The 20,310-nt window shown below is 36.9% G+C and overlaps 1 protein-coding gene across 1 annotated transcript in view; it reads left to right on the top strand.

Moving 5' to 3' along the window:
• Nucleotides 1-19,675, top strand: part of Snx21 (Sorting nexin 21) — a 67,792-nt gene extending 48,117 nt beyond the window's left edge. Inside the window, exon 4 of the mRNA XM_067151196.2 lies at nucleotides 9,830-19,675. Coding sequence (XP_067007297.2) covers nucleotides 9,830-10,519 — 690 coding nt within the window. The 3' untranslated portion in view covers nucleotides 10,520-19,675. The remainder of the gene's footprint in view (nucleotides 1-9,829) is intronic.
• The last annotated feature ends 635 nt before the right edge of the window (nucleotides 19,676-20,310 follow it).

The following is a 20,310-nucleotide window of genomic DNA, read 5'->3' as shown; positions in this document are numbered from 1 at the left end:
CGACGCTTACTTCAAACGTTTATTTGCAGCTCCTTTAGCCTCTCGCCAGGCCTCCGAAATGTTGTCCGTTGGAGTTCTGTTGTTTCCTTGTTCTGCTTTGTGTAAGTCATGTCGAAATTCCTCCTTCTAAACTTAGCTGGCGCGCAGATAAACCCGAGCTTCAAGCTCCCTGCAGAAATTGCGACATGTGCAGCTGAATGTAGATGTTACGTGCCATAACTGAGACTTAACTAAAATGAAATATCTCTGTACATTTGAATAAACGACTGAGTAATTGAATGAGCACTTCAATAAGGGCTCAATATAGGCTTTTGGGTGTATGCCGTGTCAAGAAAACAAGTTGAAATTCTTGACACAGCATAAGCCCAAAAGCCTATTAGTACTGGCTGTAAAAGCATCAATGGCAACATATCAGCTGGTTGTTTGGCACGCTTTTTACAGCACGGCTTTATTCGGAAGGAGTGGTTTCTGCTACACATACACCAACTGGGAATATCAGAGACCATTTCCAGAAACCACTTGGGAATACATCCTCACTGTTCGGACTCTATATTCGGGATCAAAACTATTTTTAAAAGTTTCAAAATAGACTGTACCTCGAATTCTCTCGATGCATGGCTGACGAAATGGCAGTGAAAATGACGAAATGCTGGTAGCAGGGAAGTTGGTGGCACAAGACAATAATTCAAATGAAAGCAGTGATTAGGTTTACTCATGTGTATTGTGTGGTAGGCCTACTGCTCAACTGACAGAGACGAATGACTGGCTATTAAGTTCTTTTGTATCAATATTGCATAATATCATAATAGGATACCCTTATCCCTTTTCTGTATGGGGTCGAGTATGAAGCGAGACGAATCTTCGTAGCGAGTTTGTGCAACTGTATGCCCTTCCTGACATCAACCTAATCAGCGGGGGGGGGGCACAGACGAAGAATACACCCATGGTACCTCCTGCACGTCATAAGAGGTGACTAAAAGGGGCCCCGGGGGCTCTGAACTTGGGAGCGTGGGTGGCGACCATAGGGCCCTTAGCTGAGTCCTAGCATTGTTTCCACTTACTTGTGCCAGATTCCTCACTTTCATCTATTCTGTCCGACCTCCCTTGGTCAACTCTTGTTCTTTTCCGCCTGCGACGGTATTAGAGCATTCAAAATGAAAAACTTCATTAATGTTAGGCATAGATATCAAGGATAATTAAATAAAAAAAACCACCTATTCAATACTTTCCACGTTTAATGTGGTTATTATCTACATGATTTTATGTAGACTCATTTGGTCAGGTACATGTTTCACCCATTATTTTGGGCGTCTTCAGCCTGTAAACAACCTTTAGGTCAAGGTTTGGGACCTTTTTAACTAATATAAACATACTAATATATACACTATATACAACATATACATTATATACAATATATACAAACCTAAGTCAATACAGTAAAGTTTTTTTGGTCCTAATCTATTTAATATGGAAAATGTCCAAAACTAAAATGGATCTTCTTTTCGGTGAAGAGGATTGCAAATCGGGGTTTATGTGACCCCTATATCATTTAATTATTTAATTATCCTTGATATCTATGCCTAACGTCTTCTTCAATACGGAACAATAATGAGAGTTGTTACTTGTAACTTCATTAATGTTCCGTATTGAACTGAGAATCACAATAGTAAAAGTGAATATAAGGGTTCCACCTTTTCAATACAATGTATGTTGTACAAGATTGTTATTTTACAACATGGTTTATTTGTGGTAGTGGTTTCGACTCGTTTTTTGAGTCATCATCAGGCTATATTACAAACTGAGCAAGATGTCAAAATCAAAATATGTAAGTACGTGACAGTATACATGCACAGACACATAGTATGTGACAAATATTCACACTTAAAAGTAGGAGTTCTGGTTAAAGATGTTTATAACGCTTTAGAGGTGTTGTAGTCTTGTGTAAACTTGATGATATCACACATTCTAATGCTGAGGTTAAGGTTATATGTTAATTGAAACTTGATAAACATATTAAAATCTATCTCCTCTGGTGGAAATATCTTTCTGACATGGTGAAATGAGTCTCGAAAGCAATTTTTGTATACAGTTGTTCGACGAAGTTTTATAAGTCTGTGTTTTGCCGGCACGTCACACGCTGGAGAATTATGTATATGTAGGTCCTTTGTTAAAGTGCTGGACCAAGATTTTCCCAGTTCAATGTGGATTGTGAAGCCTTGTTTAGCGTGCTGTGTAGCTTAACTTGTAGAGAGGAGATGAGATAAGAGGTCTTTAAAAGCATCAAGTTTTCAAGCAGGCATTCAATATTTTACGCAAAACACAACACCGTCTTATGCCACATACCCCCACCGCATTGCCCTCCGACCCGCCTTAAACACCTCTCCCTTACCCCCACATTCCACAAGCCTCTTCCCATCCTTCTTCCCACCCATACCACCGCTCTGTCCTCGCACACCACACGCTTCAGTCTTTTATCTCCTCCCAGAAAAAAAAAGTTCCTACTTTAATGATATTTTCATTAATTTGTGATGGTTAGGGTATACAAATTGGGAAAATAACACAATATTTTCAAACAATTATATATTTTACGAGATATTAGCTGATACCGTATGGTATCACTGGGCGGTTACACTGCTATCATTGTACAGGGTACAATAAATTGTTAATATTGTTCCAACCTGTTGACACAGCTCACTGAGTATGGTATGTAGCAAAACATGTTACGCATAAGCCTACATTACACTTCACACACATTGTTCTGCCGAATGCCCTTCATTGGCACATCATCTCCTATTGCAGTTTGCAACAAAGTGATTGAGTCCATCAAATCTCAAAGCTGGCATTGTATTTCGGGCAACACTTACTCTCCCAGGAATCTTTTGTGGGACAAAATAGCGTTTTAGATTCACTTGAACAACTTCTCTACGGAAGTCAAGTTGTGATGTGCTCTGTAGTCAGGAGGAGGGCAGGGAACATCAACACGTTCTAAGTCACCGTCAATCCATTCGTAAATAGCTGGATTGGCTAATCTTTCTAGAATCCACTCAGGAGCTTGTTTTTCGGGTTGTTGTTGTTGTCGCTGCTGCTGTTGTTGATTTTTCTCCGTAGGCTGCATGGATGGTGAGAAAGTACTAGAGGAAATTTCAAGGGGTTCATAATCTCCTCCAATACGTTCGTTGTTTGCTAAGCGTGTTTCAGCTACAGCACGCAGCTGACGTCCAGTTAGGTTATGAACCATTCCTCCCTCATCTTCATTGGCTGAATCTTCATCTGTGTCAACATTACCATCCGGTGGTCCAATGAAAATATCCTCAGTCTGATGTCCTAACTCATCCTCTGCTTCCAATATATCCATCACTTCTGATAAGGTCAGTCCACCCCTGGAATAATAAAAGATAAATATCTAATCAACTGCATTTAGCACATAAGTAACCTTCGAATGTACGATATAATATTTTTAAAATTACTGCATCAACGGATTGATATCATAAACGCCCAGTGATACCGTATGGTATCATGCACTTAGAGGCATTGCTGTGTTGTCAGAAATAACATTGTTGAAATTCAAGGTTTCTTTGATTCATCGTCAATGTTATAATATACTGATTAGAAAGGAATAATAGATAATAAGGGCAATATTATACTTACACATATCGAACGTTCATGATTTGCACTCCAGAGAATCACACCTGAATTCATGCATGCGTCACTTCAAACCAAAGAACGTATAAAGCTCCAACTAAACCCCTCTTGCGACTCAAGCCAGTACCAGCTCAGTTAAACTTCTACTGTCTCCTGATACCATATGGTATCAGTGGGCGGTAATGGGTTGAGTTACACGGCACGCTAAGCAAGGTGAGCCTCATAAAAATTCATACTATACTCGATAATAACTTGTCTTGTCCCTCTTTTAAGCCTTCTACACTGACTTAGCAAATGTCATGGGATAGTCACCTAATAGCGTGTGGGGCCTCCTCTGGCCCTGCGAACTGCAGTGAGACGCCGTGGAAGTGAGTCGACAAGTCCCCGGTATAAATATAAAGTATGTTACAAGTGTTATTTTTTAAATATTCACCTATTCAATACAAAGAGATCATTTTTAAGAATTAAATATTAATTAGTCTAAACATAAAAAATTATTAGAATGTCCTTGGTTAAAATTGTAGTATCAAGCTGCATGTCACAAGTTCACAAGATTATACTTTCTGGAGCGTTGAGTCAATGCACCCAAAAACCTATTGAGGTTAGAACAATAAACAGCTCAATCTTTATAATGGAATAGAAATGTTTCCTTGATAACTCCCGTTGGAGGATAAGAAAAAGTAAAGCTGATAGACTGTTAAAGATGTTAATTTCGTATGTTAAGATAAGCATACCTGCCAACCCTCCCGATTTACCCGGAAACTTTCCGGTTTTTAACTCGTCTTCCGATTTTCCGATTTATTTTCACGTCTTCCTATTTTTGACCAATATAACCTCTAGTACGGCCAATACTCTTCCCCTAGGATAAAAGATAAATTCTTATGTGCTTGTTTAATTTACGAAACCTCATTTTTAAGCGTATTTATTTGATGCCTTATTTCGTGAGTGTTTCCCGCTCACCACAGCAGCGTGTAGACTTAATACAGCTGGGGATTCGGGGCGGCAATCGTCCTGCAAGCAAGAGAGGCTAGCGCGTGCTGGCGACTCAGTTAATCGGGACGAAAGAAAGAGTTTGTTATTGTGTTGTTTGCGCCCTGTAAACTTCGTTTCTGTGCGTAGTTTCGTCAGAGTTGTAGGCGACGTGTTTTTTCTTGCATCTCTATGCTTTCCCCCTCTGTCAAAGTTGTATGTTAATACTGTATGGGACATACTGAATTGTTTTGTATCTGGTAGTTTAGCGTATTTTAATGAGTTGAATGTTTTTAAGGGTGTTGTGTCGGTGACAGTTTCTGGTATTTTCTTTTCTCGTAATGGCGAAAAAATATAACAAACGTTATCTCCAAGTGTTCAGAGATACCTATAAATTTCAGTTCATGTTATCGTCTGATAAAGGAAACTACCGTATTTTCTCACGTAATTAACGCCCTTTCACAATTTACGCATCCCAATATTTTTGGGTCCAAAGTGGAGAAAAAGAAATAGTCACTTATTTGACGCACCCACAACTTCGGACATCCATCACGCAGCTCCGGATGCTTTTCGAAATAAATATGTCAACTACTCAAGTAGCAGGCTTCCTATTGCGAAAGCGGGCATTCCGAATACAGGGCAACGTGCTGTTATTTGTCGTTAGGAAATCCCACTGCCCTAGTTTTAGTAGTGTTTCTGGTACGGGACATTCTGTGATCTCATACTTGTTTGTCAGTCCACAGTCTTCGAGTAATACTGGATCATCCAAACTCGCGGTGGTCAGTTACGCCGAAACATACGGGAATAGGGCAGCGGGCAGCAAGTCCTAAGTGTCCAAATGAAACGTGCGTTACCGCGGTAACAGAAGTGCACTTCAAGCGGCCAACAACTCTCGCAAAGCATTTCGCGGACCAAAAAGCGGCAAGTTTCCGCATGTGGAGGAGGATCTGTTTAATTATATGATTTTGTTACGCAACGTGGGATAAGCCGTTTCTCACGTAATGCTGTACTGTATTTTAAAGAATGAGAAATAGCCGCTGCACATGGAATCAGTGTCTCTGATATGAAGGTTAGCCGAGGCTTGATTAATTTTATGAAGAGATATGGACTTCCTCTTCGACGAAGAACAACATTGTGCCAAAAAATGACGAATGATTTTCATCGCTTTGTGATTGAGAAGCGTAAAGTGAAGGAATATTTGATCTCCCATATAAGGACCGCAGGTCAGACGCCAGTCAGTTTCCATATGCGACGAAGTCAAACAATCGATAAGAAAGGAACATATAGTGTTATCGTACGCGCTACTGTAAGCAAAAAAACAACAATGTACTGCAATGCTTGCTGTAACAGCTGATGGCGGAAATCTTACAACTTACACGGTTCTAAAACGAAAAACAATGCCTAAAGCAAAATTTCCGAGAGTGATCCACGTTCGTATTCAAGAAAAAGGGTGGATGGTCACATCACTCGTACAAGATTGGATACGAACGGTTTGGGGTAATGTTGCACGGTCCCTTCTTCGATGACCATATTTTATGTAGCCTATCTTTAAAATGTAAATGAATTGTTAATAATTTGTAAATATCTGAATTCCTTGAATAATTTTTCGCATTCAAAGTTTTCGTCAGTATTTTTTGTTAAAAAAACGTTAATTACGTGAGAAAATACGGTATTATGCATTTTGTTGTGTGTGTCGGTGTGACAAATATTATTCGTATGTGTCATAAATGAGAATGATTAGGTACATTTTCTTGTAACCATTTTTATGTTTTCTTAGTTTAAGATTTTAAACTTAATGGTCAATTCGCTTTGCAACTGTAGGATATGTATGCCTTTTATCCTGACCTTTTTTCACCTAGACCGTGGTGGATTATATGTGATGAAATCCAAGAATTTAACAATCTTCCTATTTTTGGTTTCTAAAAGTTGGCAGGTATGGATAAGACAACAGTCTTCTTAAGTAGCTGTTCAGCTGTCTATAGTCTTATTTAACTGGCTTGAAGGTGTGAAAGTCAAATGTGTTACGATAAGATAACAGTCTTCTTTAAGTAGTTGCAGGAGCATGGAAAAGTGTTCGGCTGTCTATAGTTGTATTTATCTTGCTTGAAGGAGCGAAAGTAGAAGGTATATTGACGTTTCGACCCTAGCGGTCCTGTATTTTTAATAACAATAATAAGCAGGTATTGATTAGGTGGAGTTCTTCTCCTCTTTGCATTTGTAGGTACCATCTCAGCGGTCTGAGGAGTAAGTGATAACTCTAATTTATTCATCTTCACTGCGTAGCTCACTTATTTTGAACAGTAGGCTTAATAATAAATTTCTTTAATTACAGACAGTCTTGGACATTATGTCCAAGGATAACTTAGCTAAATATGAAGTAAACAGTCGAATCAGCAAAGCAATACATTTTTACCTCAAGTAAGACAGCTACTATGGGATAAACAAGTACCACTCAAAACCAAGAAGACACTGTATAAATCATACTCCACCCCTATCCTCACGTACAGCCTGGAAACCGCCACATTAACAAGAAAGGACAACTCGAAACTCCAAGCAGCAGAAATGAAGTTCCTATGCACAATGATCCAGAAGACCAGAAGGGATAAAGTCAGGAATGAAAAAGTCAGAGAAGACGTAGGACTAGAAGACTCCTTACTCCAGAAGATCCAAAAGGCAAGACTGAAGTGGTTTGGTCATGTGAAAAGAATGAGTGCCAACAGGTCTGCAAGAAAAGAGTATGAAAGAGAAATCAGGGGAAAGAGACCAGTGGGCAGACCTAGAGAAAAATGGACAGACTTAGTGAAGAAGGATGTAGAGGAGAGAGGTCAAGATTGGGAGCGGATTGTGAACGAAGAATGGTTCATGGACAGAACAAAATGGAAGGGGCTCGTATACCACACCTGGGGAAACTGGAGTTGGTCAACGATGATGATGATGATGACAGACAGTCTACACACGCTTGACATCTCATATCATCCATTACAAGTTTGATGTCCCTTTCGACCAACACGCTAGTATTCAACAAGTACCAACACCATCAAGCTGTGCTACTTACAACTTTACTTCTTAACAAGATTAATGATGGCCTATTTTCATTCAAGATACTTCAATCAAGTTGTTCTCATAATTTAACATTTGATCTCTTCGTCAAGGACTACGTCAAATGCCAAATCATCAGTTACGTATTTGCAAGTCAATAATCACAAATCTTAATCTCTCGAACCAGAGGTTTTAACCAGATGGTTTTACAACTTGCTCACTTATTTTGAACAGTAGGCTTAAGAAATTTCTTTAATTACAGACAGCCTTGGACATTATGTCCAAGGATAACTTAGCTAAATATGAAGTAAACAGTCGAATCAGCAAAGCAATACACTTTTACCTCCAAGTAAGACAGCTACTATGGGATAAACAAGTACCACTCAAAACCAAGATGACACTGTATAAATCATACTCCATTAATTAACTGATTCCATATTGTTGGTATATATTTCCTAAACATTCTGAAAAATTGTAATATAAAAACATCAAGATAGACTACTACTATAAAGCATTGTGCTATGTATTTTTGTCACGACCATTAATTAATTGCAGCTAACGGCTGATATGTTGTTATTCAAGATAATACCAAAACTGTTATCCAACTTTTCTTTTTGACTGTTCCTATTTTAAGATCACTGGAACAGAACTGCACATCCATAAAATTTGCTCCCATGGGTGAACCATTGCAGAACATTATGTGCCTTGAAGACATTGCTATTTAATTGGATAGAAGCATCCATCATCATAAGCATTCACTTGCTGACAAGTATAATTTCTTCCAAGTGCATCAAGATTACCAGTTATGGCTGAATAAACCCTTTCTACATCCACAAGCTCTGCTGCAATAATACGAGCTACAATTGCTGTTCAATGTCCATATCCAAGTTGAAATGTTCCATGTGGTGAAATTAAAGTTCTTTGTTGAATTTCATCAACATGTGGTATACTCTATGGATGTGGCTGTCTAGTTAGTTGGGTAGAGGTTGGACTGAATAGGTTTTAGGACACTTTTTCTAGCCCTGTCACCATTCAGAATAAACAGAGAGGAACCTCAGTTACGAGTGCAGCTCAGGAATTGCTCTACAGCCTGTCCTTGAACAAACTGGCGATCACGTACTCGTAGCCTGTATGACGGTTTGTCATGAAGAATTCCCAGACTATACAATTGTGCTCTCGTAACTCTCTGGTCATGGTAGGACTTTGTTGTTGTTATTATTGTCTGTCAGAAGATGCCTGTGTGTGAGATCTTTTAACATGGAGATGTTGCTGCACTATGACAGTCACACAGTCTCTGACAGTTCTGAAACTTGATCTAGTGGTGTGGAATCAACAACTAGAGATTCTGAGACTGTTGCAGCCTCCCAGGCTGTGGGGTAATTACAGATACATAAGTTCACCAACATTAGGGCTGTAGATGAGATTCCCGAGAGTGCACTCTCTAACTTGCTGGTTCATTCTGTTTGCACTTCTTATGGCTACAGGCATACAGACTGAAGTGGTTTGGACACATGAAGGGGATGCCAGTAAACAGAACTTAAAAGAATTTGGAAGAGAGGTGAAAGGAAGACTATCTGTGGGAAAACAGAGAAGAATGTGGATTGATCTAGTGAAGAAGGATGTGTTGCAGAGAGGTCATGATCATGATAGTTAGTGGAAGAAAAGTGGTAAAAGGGCAGGCTGTAGAGCAACCCATTTGCTGTACTCATGACTGCAAAGAGTTATAATTCAAGTGGAAGAAGGTGCCAAATCTAGGATGTGATGCCCTGTCCTGTATTGGATTATTCATAGCAGAGTACACAGGTGATGGAAAGTTTTATTTTCTTTCCAACAAATTGTGAAGAGGACTTTCTTATGCATCAGACCTGTTATTATTGTCCGTTAGAAGACTCCTGCATGCAAAATCATTGAACGTGCTGTAACAGGAAATCTAGTTTGACTAGAATAGATACATTAGACCATATTATGGTCTCTTAACAGATTTGAAGCTTACCCAGGTTCCTTCATTGGTTTCTCTTCATAGAGTTGGAGGGTCTTGGTTGGATAAATGAACTTGCAGCTCATGTACCATGGCTTCTCTTCCAATTTTCTTCATGTACATGTATGGTCATTAGTTTGAGCCAATATTTTGTGCTTGTGAAGTTTTTCTGTACTAAAACTTCTGTATTTATCTTTTCAGGCGTACACAATAATGGTCCGGAAAGATGGTGCAGTGTTGGATCCTAATCCTGCTGTGATTGAACGTCGGTATACTGATTTTCTTGAGTTATATGAATCCCTTCGCCGTGAGTTTCCACAGCTTATGGCTGGAGTAGGATTCCCCAAGAAGGTTTTATTGGGAAACTTTGCTCCTGGTGTGATATCTCAGCGAAGTGCTAGTTTTGAAAGTCTCTTGGAGTATGCAGCTAGTGAACAGCGACTTCGTGATTCACCCTTTCTCACAGAATTTCTACAGGGCCGTGAACAGCGTGAGGCTCGGCGGTGGATGGAAGCTGAAAGATATGATCAGGCTGTACCTCTACTGGAGAACAATTTCCGACTTTTAAACAAGCTTCATACTGATCGCCATCCTGCTGTAATGATGGCTTTATGTCGTCTTGTTGCTTGCAGCCATGCAGATCCTACTGCTACTGCATCTGAACGTTATGCTGATCTTGCGTTGTGCCGCTATGAGGCGGTAAGCGATGCTGACCTCCTTCAGTTTTATGTTCCCCTTCTCCAGTTGTGTGTTAGGCTCTGGTGGACTCTAGGTAGAGATAAGCGCCCTCTAGAAGCCCGCCTCTCAGATCTCAAAAGAAGAGGCATTAAAGTGGATGGTTGTCCAAGTCTTCTGGATGCTCTAATGGCAGTAGATAAAAGAGTAGACTAAACTTTCTCTGCCTTCGTGTCCAAAGTGCATAGTTTGCTGAACGTAGTTGCATAAACTTGCAGTAAACTTTTTTAATAGAACTGTGACATGCACCCACATCACAAGTTGTTGCTTTCACTCTTATACTGTGTTCGACTGAAGTTTTATCACCTCCTACTAGTGGAAGAAAAAGAAATGCTAAGTATCTTTTAGAAATGGAGAAATCTTTTAGTCATTTGCTAGAGTACAAGTCAGGTGCTACAAATTTCTCATAAATTTATCTATTGAGGCCAGTTTGTGATTGTCATCCTATACACATTCTCATGAATTTCTGATTTAGTGCTTGAGAAATGGTAATATGTTGTGTATCACATTGCTATGGTAATTCATTTTCTTTCTGTTCTTACTTAATTGATTTAGAACTCATTCTGACATTTTTTTTGTCTGCATAATTGAATTTATTACAGTATTTACTCTTAACGGAAGAGCACATTAATTTCCTTTTTGTTTGTAGTGAAATCATATCATGCTGATTTCACATATTAAACAGTTTCAACTTTTAATTGAAATCGACTTAAAATTTATGATTTGTATTTGAAGTCATCAATAGGATGGGCTAGTCAGTGGTCATTTGATCAAATTAATTTTATTGAATATTTGATCAGTTCAGTTTTTAATTTTTATGATAACGTGATCTGACATTACTATGTAGTGTGGAATATTTAGTTCATGTTGGAGTGTTTCATTTATTGATATGGAATATCAGATGAATGCAAAGTGAAGTATTTCTGGCAAAACACTCTGAATACACATCTTGTTAGTGCTATTAAATTTTCTTTTAGCATGTATTGCTCTTAATTGGCATTACTAAGTGTTTGTTCTGAAATGTTGCACTCTTCTTTTTAGGGAAGAAGAATAAGCCTATGTTGGTGCCCTTGAAGTAATGTTAGATATTTTGGTTACTGTTTCAGCCTATCACATATGAAATAGCAACATTCCATTTACTTACTCATGTGTTAATTACACTACAGTTCTAACATTCCAGAAAGTAGCATTCACTGTAAAGTGCTTAAAGTAATTTTTTATTTCCTCCTCTCTGGGGAAAATTCTAAAAAGTTTGATTGAAAGTTATATATCTTTTTCATTGCTGGTTTTTGAATGTGCAGAAAGACCTGTTATCCATTGAATGCTGCAAGTAAGATCTATCAGTTTATATGGGTTGAAGGAATAGACATTTTGAAGAAAAATGGGGAGAACATGAGTCTTGTTTTCTTGTAATCTTGCAAATTGGCCATGTTGACTGGTGTGATTATTTTAGCTTCAGCCATCAGCATTTTTGCAGGTTTTCTATATAGAAGTTTTATATGAATGAAACTACTATAATTTTTTAATTTAATAACAATCTGAGTCAGTTATATTCTGTCATGCATGAAATCATATTACATGAAATGTTTCAAGAAATTAGATATTTTTAAAAACATTTACCTTTCTTGTCAGTCAACTGCTTTTCATTGACAAAAATGAATGCTTTCTTTTCTTCTGTAATATTTTCCTTTCTAAGTTGTTTCATTCATATACAGTATCTTTTAATTGCTGTAATAAGGGATTCGACCTAACTTGTTATGTAACTTCTGTTCCTTACAAGATTCAGGATTTTGTTAAGACCCGTGTTCATTCACAGTCTTGCAATATGTGTGTGTGTGTGTATATATATATATATATCGAAAATCTGTAAATTTAGTGTTCATTGGGAGAAAAATATTCGAAAAATTTGAACTTTTCATATACAGTAGAAGTCTGTTAGAGCGAGAATTCATGATGGCTCGCTGTAGCAGATTGTCATTATATCCGATTGTTTGTAAAATTGTGGTAAAATCCTCACACACATTAAAAAGGACAACATGAGCGCTTACGTTCAATTTAATTCTGAAAAATCGTAGTGGTATCACTCCAGTGGCTTCTGTGGCAAACTTTTCAGTTTTCTTATTCAAACAGCATCACCTAACCTAAAACCTCATTATGTATAATGAAAACATATTTCAAGCACCAGTAGAGTAATGATAACCTTTTCGTTATAAATTTACATGGGAATAGCCTTTCCGGAATTTAACCAGACCTGAGGATGTACAGTGAAACCTTGTTAGTGCGTTCCTCATGAAGACTATTTCTCACTTGGCATGTCGTAATTTCGCCTCATTAAGACTATTTCTCACTTGGCATGTCGTAATTTCGAAGTCCCGATTCACATCATATTAAATCTATATAAAAATACATTACTTATCGTTCCACGAAGAAATTTATCCTGTGTTAGAGTGGTACAGTGAAGGGTAGTGATTGTTTGTCACATGATAGCTGAGGTACGGATTAAGAACATAATCGTGTAAAGTTGGCTAACGTGATGCATATTTGCCGTGTGGTATGGTTATGCATACTGAAAAAGTCATAAAATCGCTGACTAATGAAGAAAAATTTAAAATCCAGGAATTGGGCATGCATCTTCATCTTTCAACTCGCACCTTCAAGTTTTGACTGAAGTCAATTGAATTGTTGTTGAATTGGAGATGACAGTCAAAGTCATCCTCTTGCATATGGTCAAGTTTAACATCCAAATAATTCCTGGCCGAAGAGTGTGACCAGAAAATAATCTTGAATAACCCACTGGTCTGAAATATGTTTCATTTGACATTTGTTTTAGAAAGAGTGTTGATCTGCAATAATGCACTGATATTTCTTTTGTCTGGTGTTTTACGCCCCTTTTTAACACTGTTGTTAGTTAATAATTACCAGTGGAAAAGGTTTTCATATTAGTTTTCACACCTTTCAATACTCTCACATCCCATCTTCATAAACGGTAGATAGCCTATATTTTTCACTGTACCAGGTCGTAACACAACGTAAAATGCATGCATGTTGAGAAAAAAAAGAAAAACTTATCAAGTTATAACTGCTGGATAGTGTTTGTTTGTGTATTCAATAGTACGTTTTGTCGCTTAACACATTCTCTTTCCTTATCCTCTGCAGAAGCACCTAGTGATATTTTACTGAATGAACTAACCTGTGAAATCAGTCATCCACTCACCAGGCTGAGTGGCCTTCTGACCCCAAATTGGCAGGTTTGATCCTGGCTCAGTCCGGTATATTTGAAGGTGCTCAAATATGTCAGCCTCGTGTTGGTAGATTACTGGCACGTAAAAGAACTCCTGCAGGACTAAATTTGGGCACCTTTGTGTCTCTGAAAAACGATAAAGTAGTTAGTGGGACGTAAAGCCTATAACATTATTAGTCATCCACTCAGTGTTGTATTTTGAGGTGTATCACATTCTTACTTAATTTCAGTACATAGCAATAAAATTAAGCGATTGTTTATTTCAGCCTTTATTTCTGACGAGTTCACTATTGCTATCGGCAACTGTATTTATGTATTTATTAGGGAAGCATGTTCTCTTTCGTTTCAAATTGTGTTTACAGAACACCAGTCACCAAGTATTACTAATAGACTCCGACATCGCCTTCGAGTTCAGTTATCGACAAGAGAACTCGCTACTGCACATAGGGAGAAAACTGTACCAGAAATGATTGATCGCATTCAATATAATTGCTGGAGTGCATAAATATTGATATTGATTGCATTCAATATAATCGCTGGAGTGCATAAATATTGATAACTGAAATGTAGCGCACACTTGGTCACTTGTAATAACGGATGGCTCAGTGATTGGGTTCTCACAATAACCAAAGGATAGTACACAGTTTAATATAGGAATTTTCAAGGGACAGAAAAGAAACTGTTGTTACAACGGAGTTCTCACTATATGCCATATTTCCTATAGCAGACCTCTACTGTATGCACACATGAGTGAGGAAATAGTTTGTTCTGTGATATGGGCAGATTCAGTATAGTTTATGAATGTTAGTCTGATAGAATACTCATAATAGTGAATAGTTTTGATACCTAATACAAATTATTATGCATAGTACTCCTTGAAATTAACAATATTGCTATATCTGTCGTAAGTTTGCATGTGTCATAAGTACAAAATAAAACCAAAGTGCATGGGCTTAGAATTGAACCACCCACCAAAGTTTTTGTAGTAAGCTTTTCTCATCCCCACACTGTTTGTATTCTCACTTTCTGCCTATTTTGAGAAGGTTTGTTAAGCTTTGATCACCTCATTAGTATTCTCTTGAAGCATCAATTAACTATGCTCTCAGGTATATTCCAGTTAGTTTTCCATCAACATTTTATGTGATAGTTCCTAACCTCTTGATTTTTTTTTCTTTTTTCTTTTTTTAGATTTTTGTAACCAAGTTTTAATGTTATAGTGCATGATTTATGTATTCATGTGGCCATTATTGTTACTACAATACTTGTCTGCAGAAACTGATTTTTCCCTTGTACCGAATTGTTAGTTACCTGCCCTGCAATGTAGCCAAGAGAACTAAGACTGCAAACTGAATTATCTTAATATAGCACATTTTTCAGAAATGTAACTTTCTTTTGGTGTTGTTAAATAAAAATGTGATCATCTCAATGGAAGTAGTTGCTAAGCAGGGATGTTTCAAGTTTCCTTTTTTGTAACTTGATCTTTCATTCTTAAATTTATCCTCTTCTTCCTCCTCTGTTTCCATGTACGTTACATCCTTATGCGTAGTAGCTTTTGCAGCTAGGAATGATCATTATATTGGTAACGATAAATATTTGGAGATAAAGCAATGTTTGTGTAGATAATTATTTGTAACTGTTGTGTTTTTAATAATGTGCCAATAGTTCTTTTGTATACAACTTATGTTCTAGTATTAATAGTGTGCTGTATCTACTTATGTATTAATAAGTTATGTTATTCAGTGAATAGAATTCCCTGTGAGATTGTGTGTGAACTGTTTCCATGAACAAATGGAAGCAAAGTTAACAGTATTTATTCTGATCCTTTTGTCTTAAAATGTTAATTCTTTTGTTTAATATACAGTATTTAATATAAAGTTTAAGGGAAACCAGTGAAGTCTTCTAAGTATTACTGTCTAACCAAAGTTCTTTCCTCATTTCATTCAGTAGCACTTTTGATGTATGTATTCAGCATGATCAGTTAGTTTTGTTATATCTTATTTTACTATGAAGTATTCAGTTTTGATTTTATTTGATTTTAAGAGAACATATCTTTATTGAGGTTTACTAAAGTTTCTGCATAAAACCTTCAACATTAACTACATTTGACATAATGCAGCTATGTGAATTTTAATTAAGGCTACTTCTTTGTGTTTGTGTTTTCTTAATGCAGCACTTCGAAAGAAGTATCAAAATTATTTTGTGGACTGAAACCTCAGTAATTTTGTATGGCTTGAGATTTGTATTAACATGTTCAGATACTGATTATACTGGATGTAATTGGGTACCTAAGATATTTAATATCTAATGAATAACCCATGCCATTCCTCCTCCTGTTGCTGCTGCTCCTCCTCCTCCTCCCCCCCCCCCCCCCCCCCCCCCCCGCGCGCAATATGTGTTTGTGTGTATGTGAACTTATAGTTTACGCTGTCGGTCAATTTTGGCTGAACTGCAGTAGCATGCGTTGAGAGACCTTATAAACCTTATAAAGCAATATTTGCTTTTGTTAAAATCCAAATTTTATGCATTTTATATTCATAAGTAAGTAATAGCAAACTGTTATTCTCTTTTATACAGTAAGTACATCCAACTGAAGACACATTAGATTGTTATTTATCACTTCAGTCTATGTGACCGGACTGAGGTCCACATAATAACCTCTGCCTCACGATTTATGCTAGAAGTATTGATTTGGTTTGTTGCAACTTATGCTCCTTATTGTCATTAAAGATTCTCAATGCCTTGAAGTTCTTTAGGTTAATAATAGAAAAACATTCTGTATTATTACCTATTGTTACCAGAACTGCTAAGAACAAGGATTTCTCATCTCATCCGGTTAAGAGCTACAATGGACAAATACATAACAGTATGTTTCTTTCTGTGCTTTCTAAAATTAAGTTACTTTAGTATTACTAAGCTGCTAGAACTCTGCCCTCATCTGATATATAACTGTTATGTTGAATTCATTGTTACTTTCAGCTAAGTTTCCTAGGCTAATTTCAACATCGTATACTGTGGTTCGGTGAGGAATTTCATACCTCTCTCACATTCAAGATTTACTTGTTATAATTTCTAGGACTGCACTATGCTTACAACTAATTTAGCTGAAATTGATAAACATCAGGTCTGTTGTAGGATTCCTTCCAATTTCTACATTATATACTTTGGCATGAGGAAGACTAGCTGGGATTGACAAAACAGACAAGCATGCGGATAAAATATTAGTTTGGCTTAACATAATTTATGAATACCTTCTGTAAGATGCATTGATGGTGGTCTTTTTGGATTTGCAAATGGAAGTGCCAGTTATTGTGACAGAGTTGCAGCTCACTGTTTTTGATATGTGAAAGAAATGGCTGGTATTTGGCCCTGAAATGTAAAATTGCTTTTGTATACCCCATTGGGCCAGAGAACATCTTGAGTATTTTTCCTAATTGGAATTGCAGGGTCTTTATATTATTACTGTGCTGCAGCATCACTCAACATGTTGCCACATTGACACTGGTCTGCTAGCAGGTAAAATATGTGCCATATCTATGCACTGTTTTTCATCAAATAACAGTCATGGAAAGCTATTTCTGGTGAAATAAAGAGAGTAGAAACTTACCTGTCATTAAAGGAGATGCTGAAGGGGATGTCCCTCAGCTCTCAAACACATTTGGTACCTCCTAAACAGGTCAGCGTACCTGTTGTGAACAGACTGTAAATACTGCTGACAAAACCGTATCCTTGAAACTGTTGGGCTCCCTTAAATTTTGGACAGCTGTGAGTTTACAGCCTTTTCTTTGGCTGAAGAATGTGACCCGCTATCCTGTACGGTGAGCCACAACAAAGATTTAAAGGGGCTTGTTTCCAAGAGAGCTATTTCATCGAGGTTTTGCTCTATTAACACAGCGTATCTCCTATATTTTTTTTGTTATGAGCAGGCCCGGTAGTGCAGAACTTCTTTACTGTGTTATGTATTGTATTCCTGTCTGGAAGACTGATAACAGGAAATCTACAAATGAATTTATACTAGCACGCCTTGATAGACGAATACATTACATAGCACTCCATAACAAAAACACATTGTTCTAATATAAACGTCACTTTCTAAGAAAAAACGTATTAAAATCAGTGCAATGACAACGATAACACTCATGTGGAAGTCATTAACGTGACTTCACTTATCAGTTCCATTTATTAACATTACATCACCGCACTCGGCTGCTGATCTGAGGCTACAGATAACTCCACTGCCATGGCTATATGTGGCAAGGTTACCGTATGTCTAACATTGCACCTACCTTGCACATTTTTAATATAAAGACCTTGTATTTAGTTGCAATCATCTTTTCCAAAATTCAGAGGTAGATTGTTAGAAATATGGTTTTTACTGGCAGTTTTGTTTGTGTGTGGATTTGGTAGTTCCTAGCGTGGTGTAGAGATCTCATTTTTGTTTGATATGAAGTATTTCAATTGGGTTTTGAGTAGTACTATAGGAAGATATGTAAAGCTTGTGTAAATATAATTACAAAAACTATTTTTACAGATCTTGTGTTCTGTATTATCTAGAGAGCCAAAGACTTCTTTTATTCTTTTCTTTCTTTTTACGAATTAGATGTTGTTGATGTTTCAGACTGTGTTGAAAGATCTTGAAAGAGGTGAATTTGGTATTTTTAAAGTATAAGATTTGACTGTAAATGATGTATGTAAATAATTCTAGTTTTCATGCAAGACTTTGACTGTGTGTATTGAAGTGTGAATTTATTATTCTTGTTGCGAAGGTTGCTATGTGGTCTGAATGCGTTAGTGCTCATGGGGTTTGAAGTTCTGCAGATCATCTAGGGTCAATATCACCATTAATTTTTCATTTTATTGCCTATACATACTGGAAAATCATTGCTATAATGGTGCTCTTTTCATAACTGAAGTTACCCCACATTGTTATGAAAAATGAGCAAATCATTACAGGACATATCTTTATTCTGTTGTATGTATACTCAGTTCTCCTGTAGTTCTCATTAACAGACATTGTGTTAGCCATCTTGTATACAATTCACTGTTACTTGCTTTAATTTATTACTACTTAATACTTTTGAATGATGTAAAATACAGATCGTGGTTACCATCATTTCAAGTTAGTAATAAAAGAGAGTTCAGTATATGGTAGATAACTTAAATTTGGAGGATTTTTTTACTCAATGATGGATAGAATATTCAGAGAAACGTTACAGGTCCCACTGACTAGCATATTACTATACCTTGGTACTAACTTAAATTTCTTCCCCTTGCCCAGCATATGGCTAAATGTATCTTAAATAGATTCATTTTTGTGTTGGAAACATTTAATGATTGAAGAGAGTATTCTGATACTATTTAAATATTGTGAAAATCTCTTATGTGATACCAGCTTATGCAAGTACAATTTGTGAAGACATATTATGTTCAAAAGTTTTAAGTTATCGGGCAAGTTCCATGCTTACCCAGGTGATTTTCTTGCTGATCAGTTGTATACTTTGCCTTCCATTTGACCTAAGTTCATATTAGTTGACAAACTTTTATAGATCTTTGCTACTATTATAGAAATGTTGAAGAAGAAACAGAGTATGTTACATCACTATAACCTATCTGACAATTCATCTACATGAAATTGGGATTGGATAATTGAATGCAGTCACAGAACATTCACTTAAAAAAAGGGCTAGTTTTCTTCCAGTGCTGAACTTTCTTGTGTTTGCCATTCATATTATTTATTTTAATGATACCTTGCAGTAATTTGACAGAATCTTGGAATCTTGGTGATCCTATGTACTGGCATTACTGTAAGATATGAATCTTGTATTCACAAATTTTATTTTCTGTCACAGTACAAGTTAGTTCGTCTTTTTTCTTTTTTAAATTTGTGATTTCATAAATTTCTGCTGTATGTAAAGTACTGTGAATATGAAATGTAATATTTACCATATTGTGTATCATACTTCTTTTCTTAAGTTTTCTATTAGATTTAGTATTTCTTCTGAACTTGCACTTGTCTTGTAAGGAATCATAAATAAATCATCTTTTGATGCATTTATGTCATTGTGTTTAGGAACTTGAGTAGATGTCTTCCTCATCATCCCCTCACTTTTCATATTCAGTGAAATTTATTATTTGGTACCAGGTGAAAACATATTAATTCACTTGTATCTAAATTGATTTTTAGAAAATGTGATTTCAGTGTTACAAGGTACTTGACTGTGTTGTTAATGTTAACCAATTGCATACCTGTTTCAGGTATGCGTTTTAGTTATGAACATTTACTTATTGAATTTTTAATACTTTATTTACACATTTTATACAGAAATTTATATGAATACAATTCTTATTTGTTGAGTACAGTAGAACCTCGATAATTCAAAATCTCACCTTATTCGAAGAAGCTTGTTCCCTGAAACATGAGGTACGGTTTTGTACACTGACTGACAGAGCAAATGCAACACCAAGAAGGAGTGGTCAGAACTTTACGCCAATTGCAGGGTAGACTGACGTCACTGAGGTATGCTCATGATGTGAAATGCGCCGCTGTGCTGCGTACGTAGCGAACGATAAATGGGACACGGCGTTGGCGAATGGCCCACTTCGTACCGTGATTTCTCAGCCGACAGTCATTGTAGAACGTGTTGACGTGTGCCACAGGACACGTGTATAGCTAAGAATGCCAGGCCGCCGTCAACGGAGGCATTTTCAG

This window comes from Anabrus simplex, chromosome 7, assembly GCF_040414725.1.
Source record: "Anabrus simplex isolate iqAnaSimp1 chromosome 7, ASM4041472v1, whole genome shotgun sequence".
Taxonomy (NCBI): domain Eukaryota; kingdom Metazoa; phylum Arthropoda; class Insecta; order Orthoptera; family Tettigoniidae; genus Anabrus; species Anabrus simplex.
This window is presented reverse-complemented; position numbering and strand designations above follow the sequence as displayed.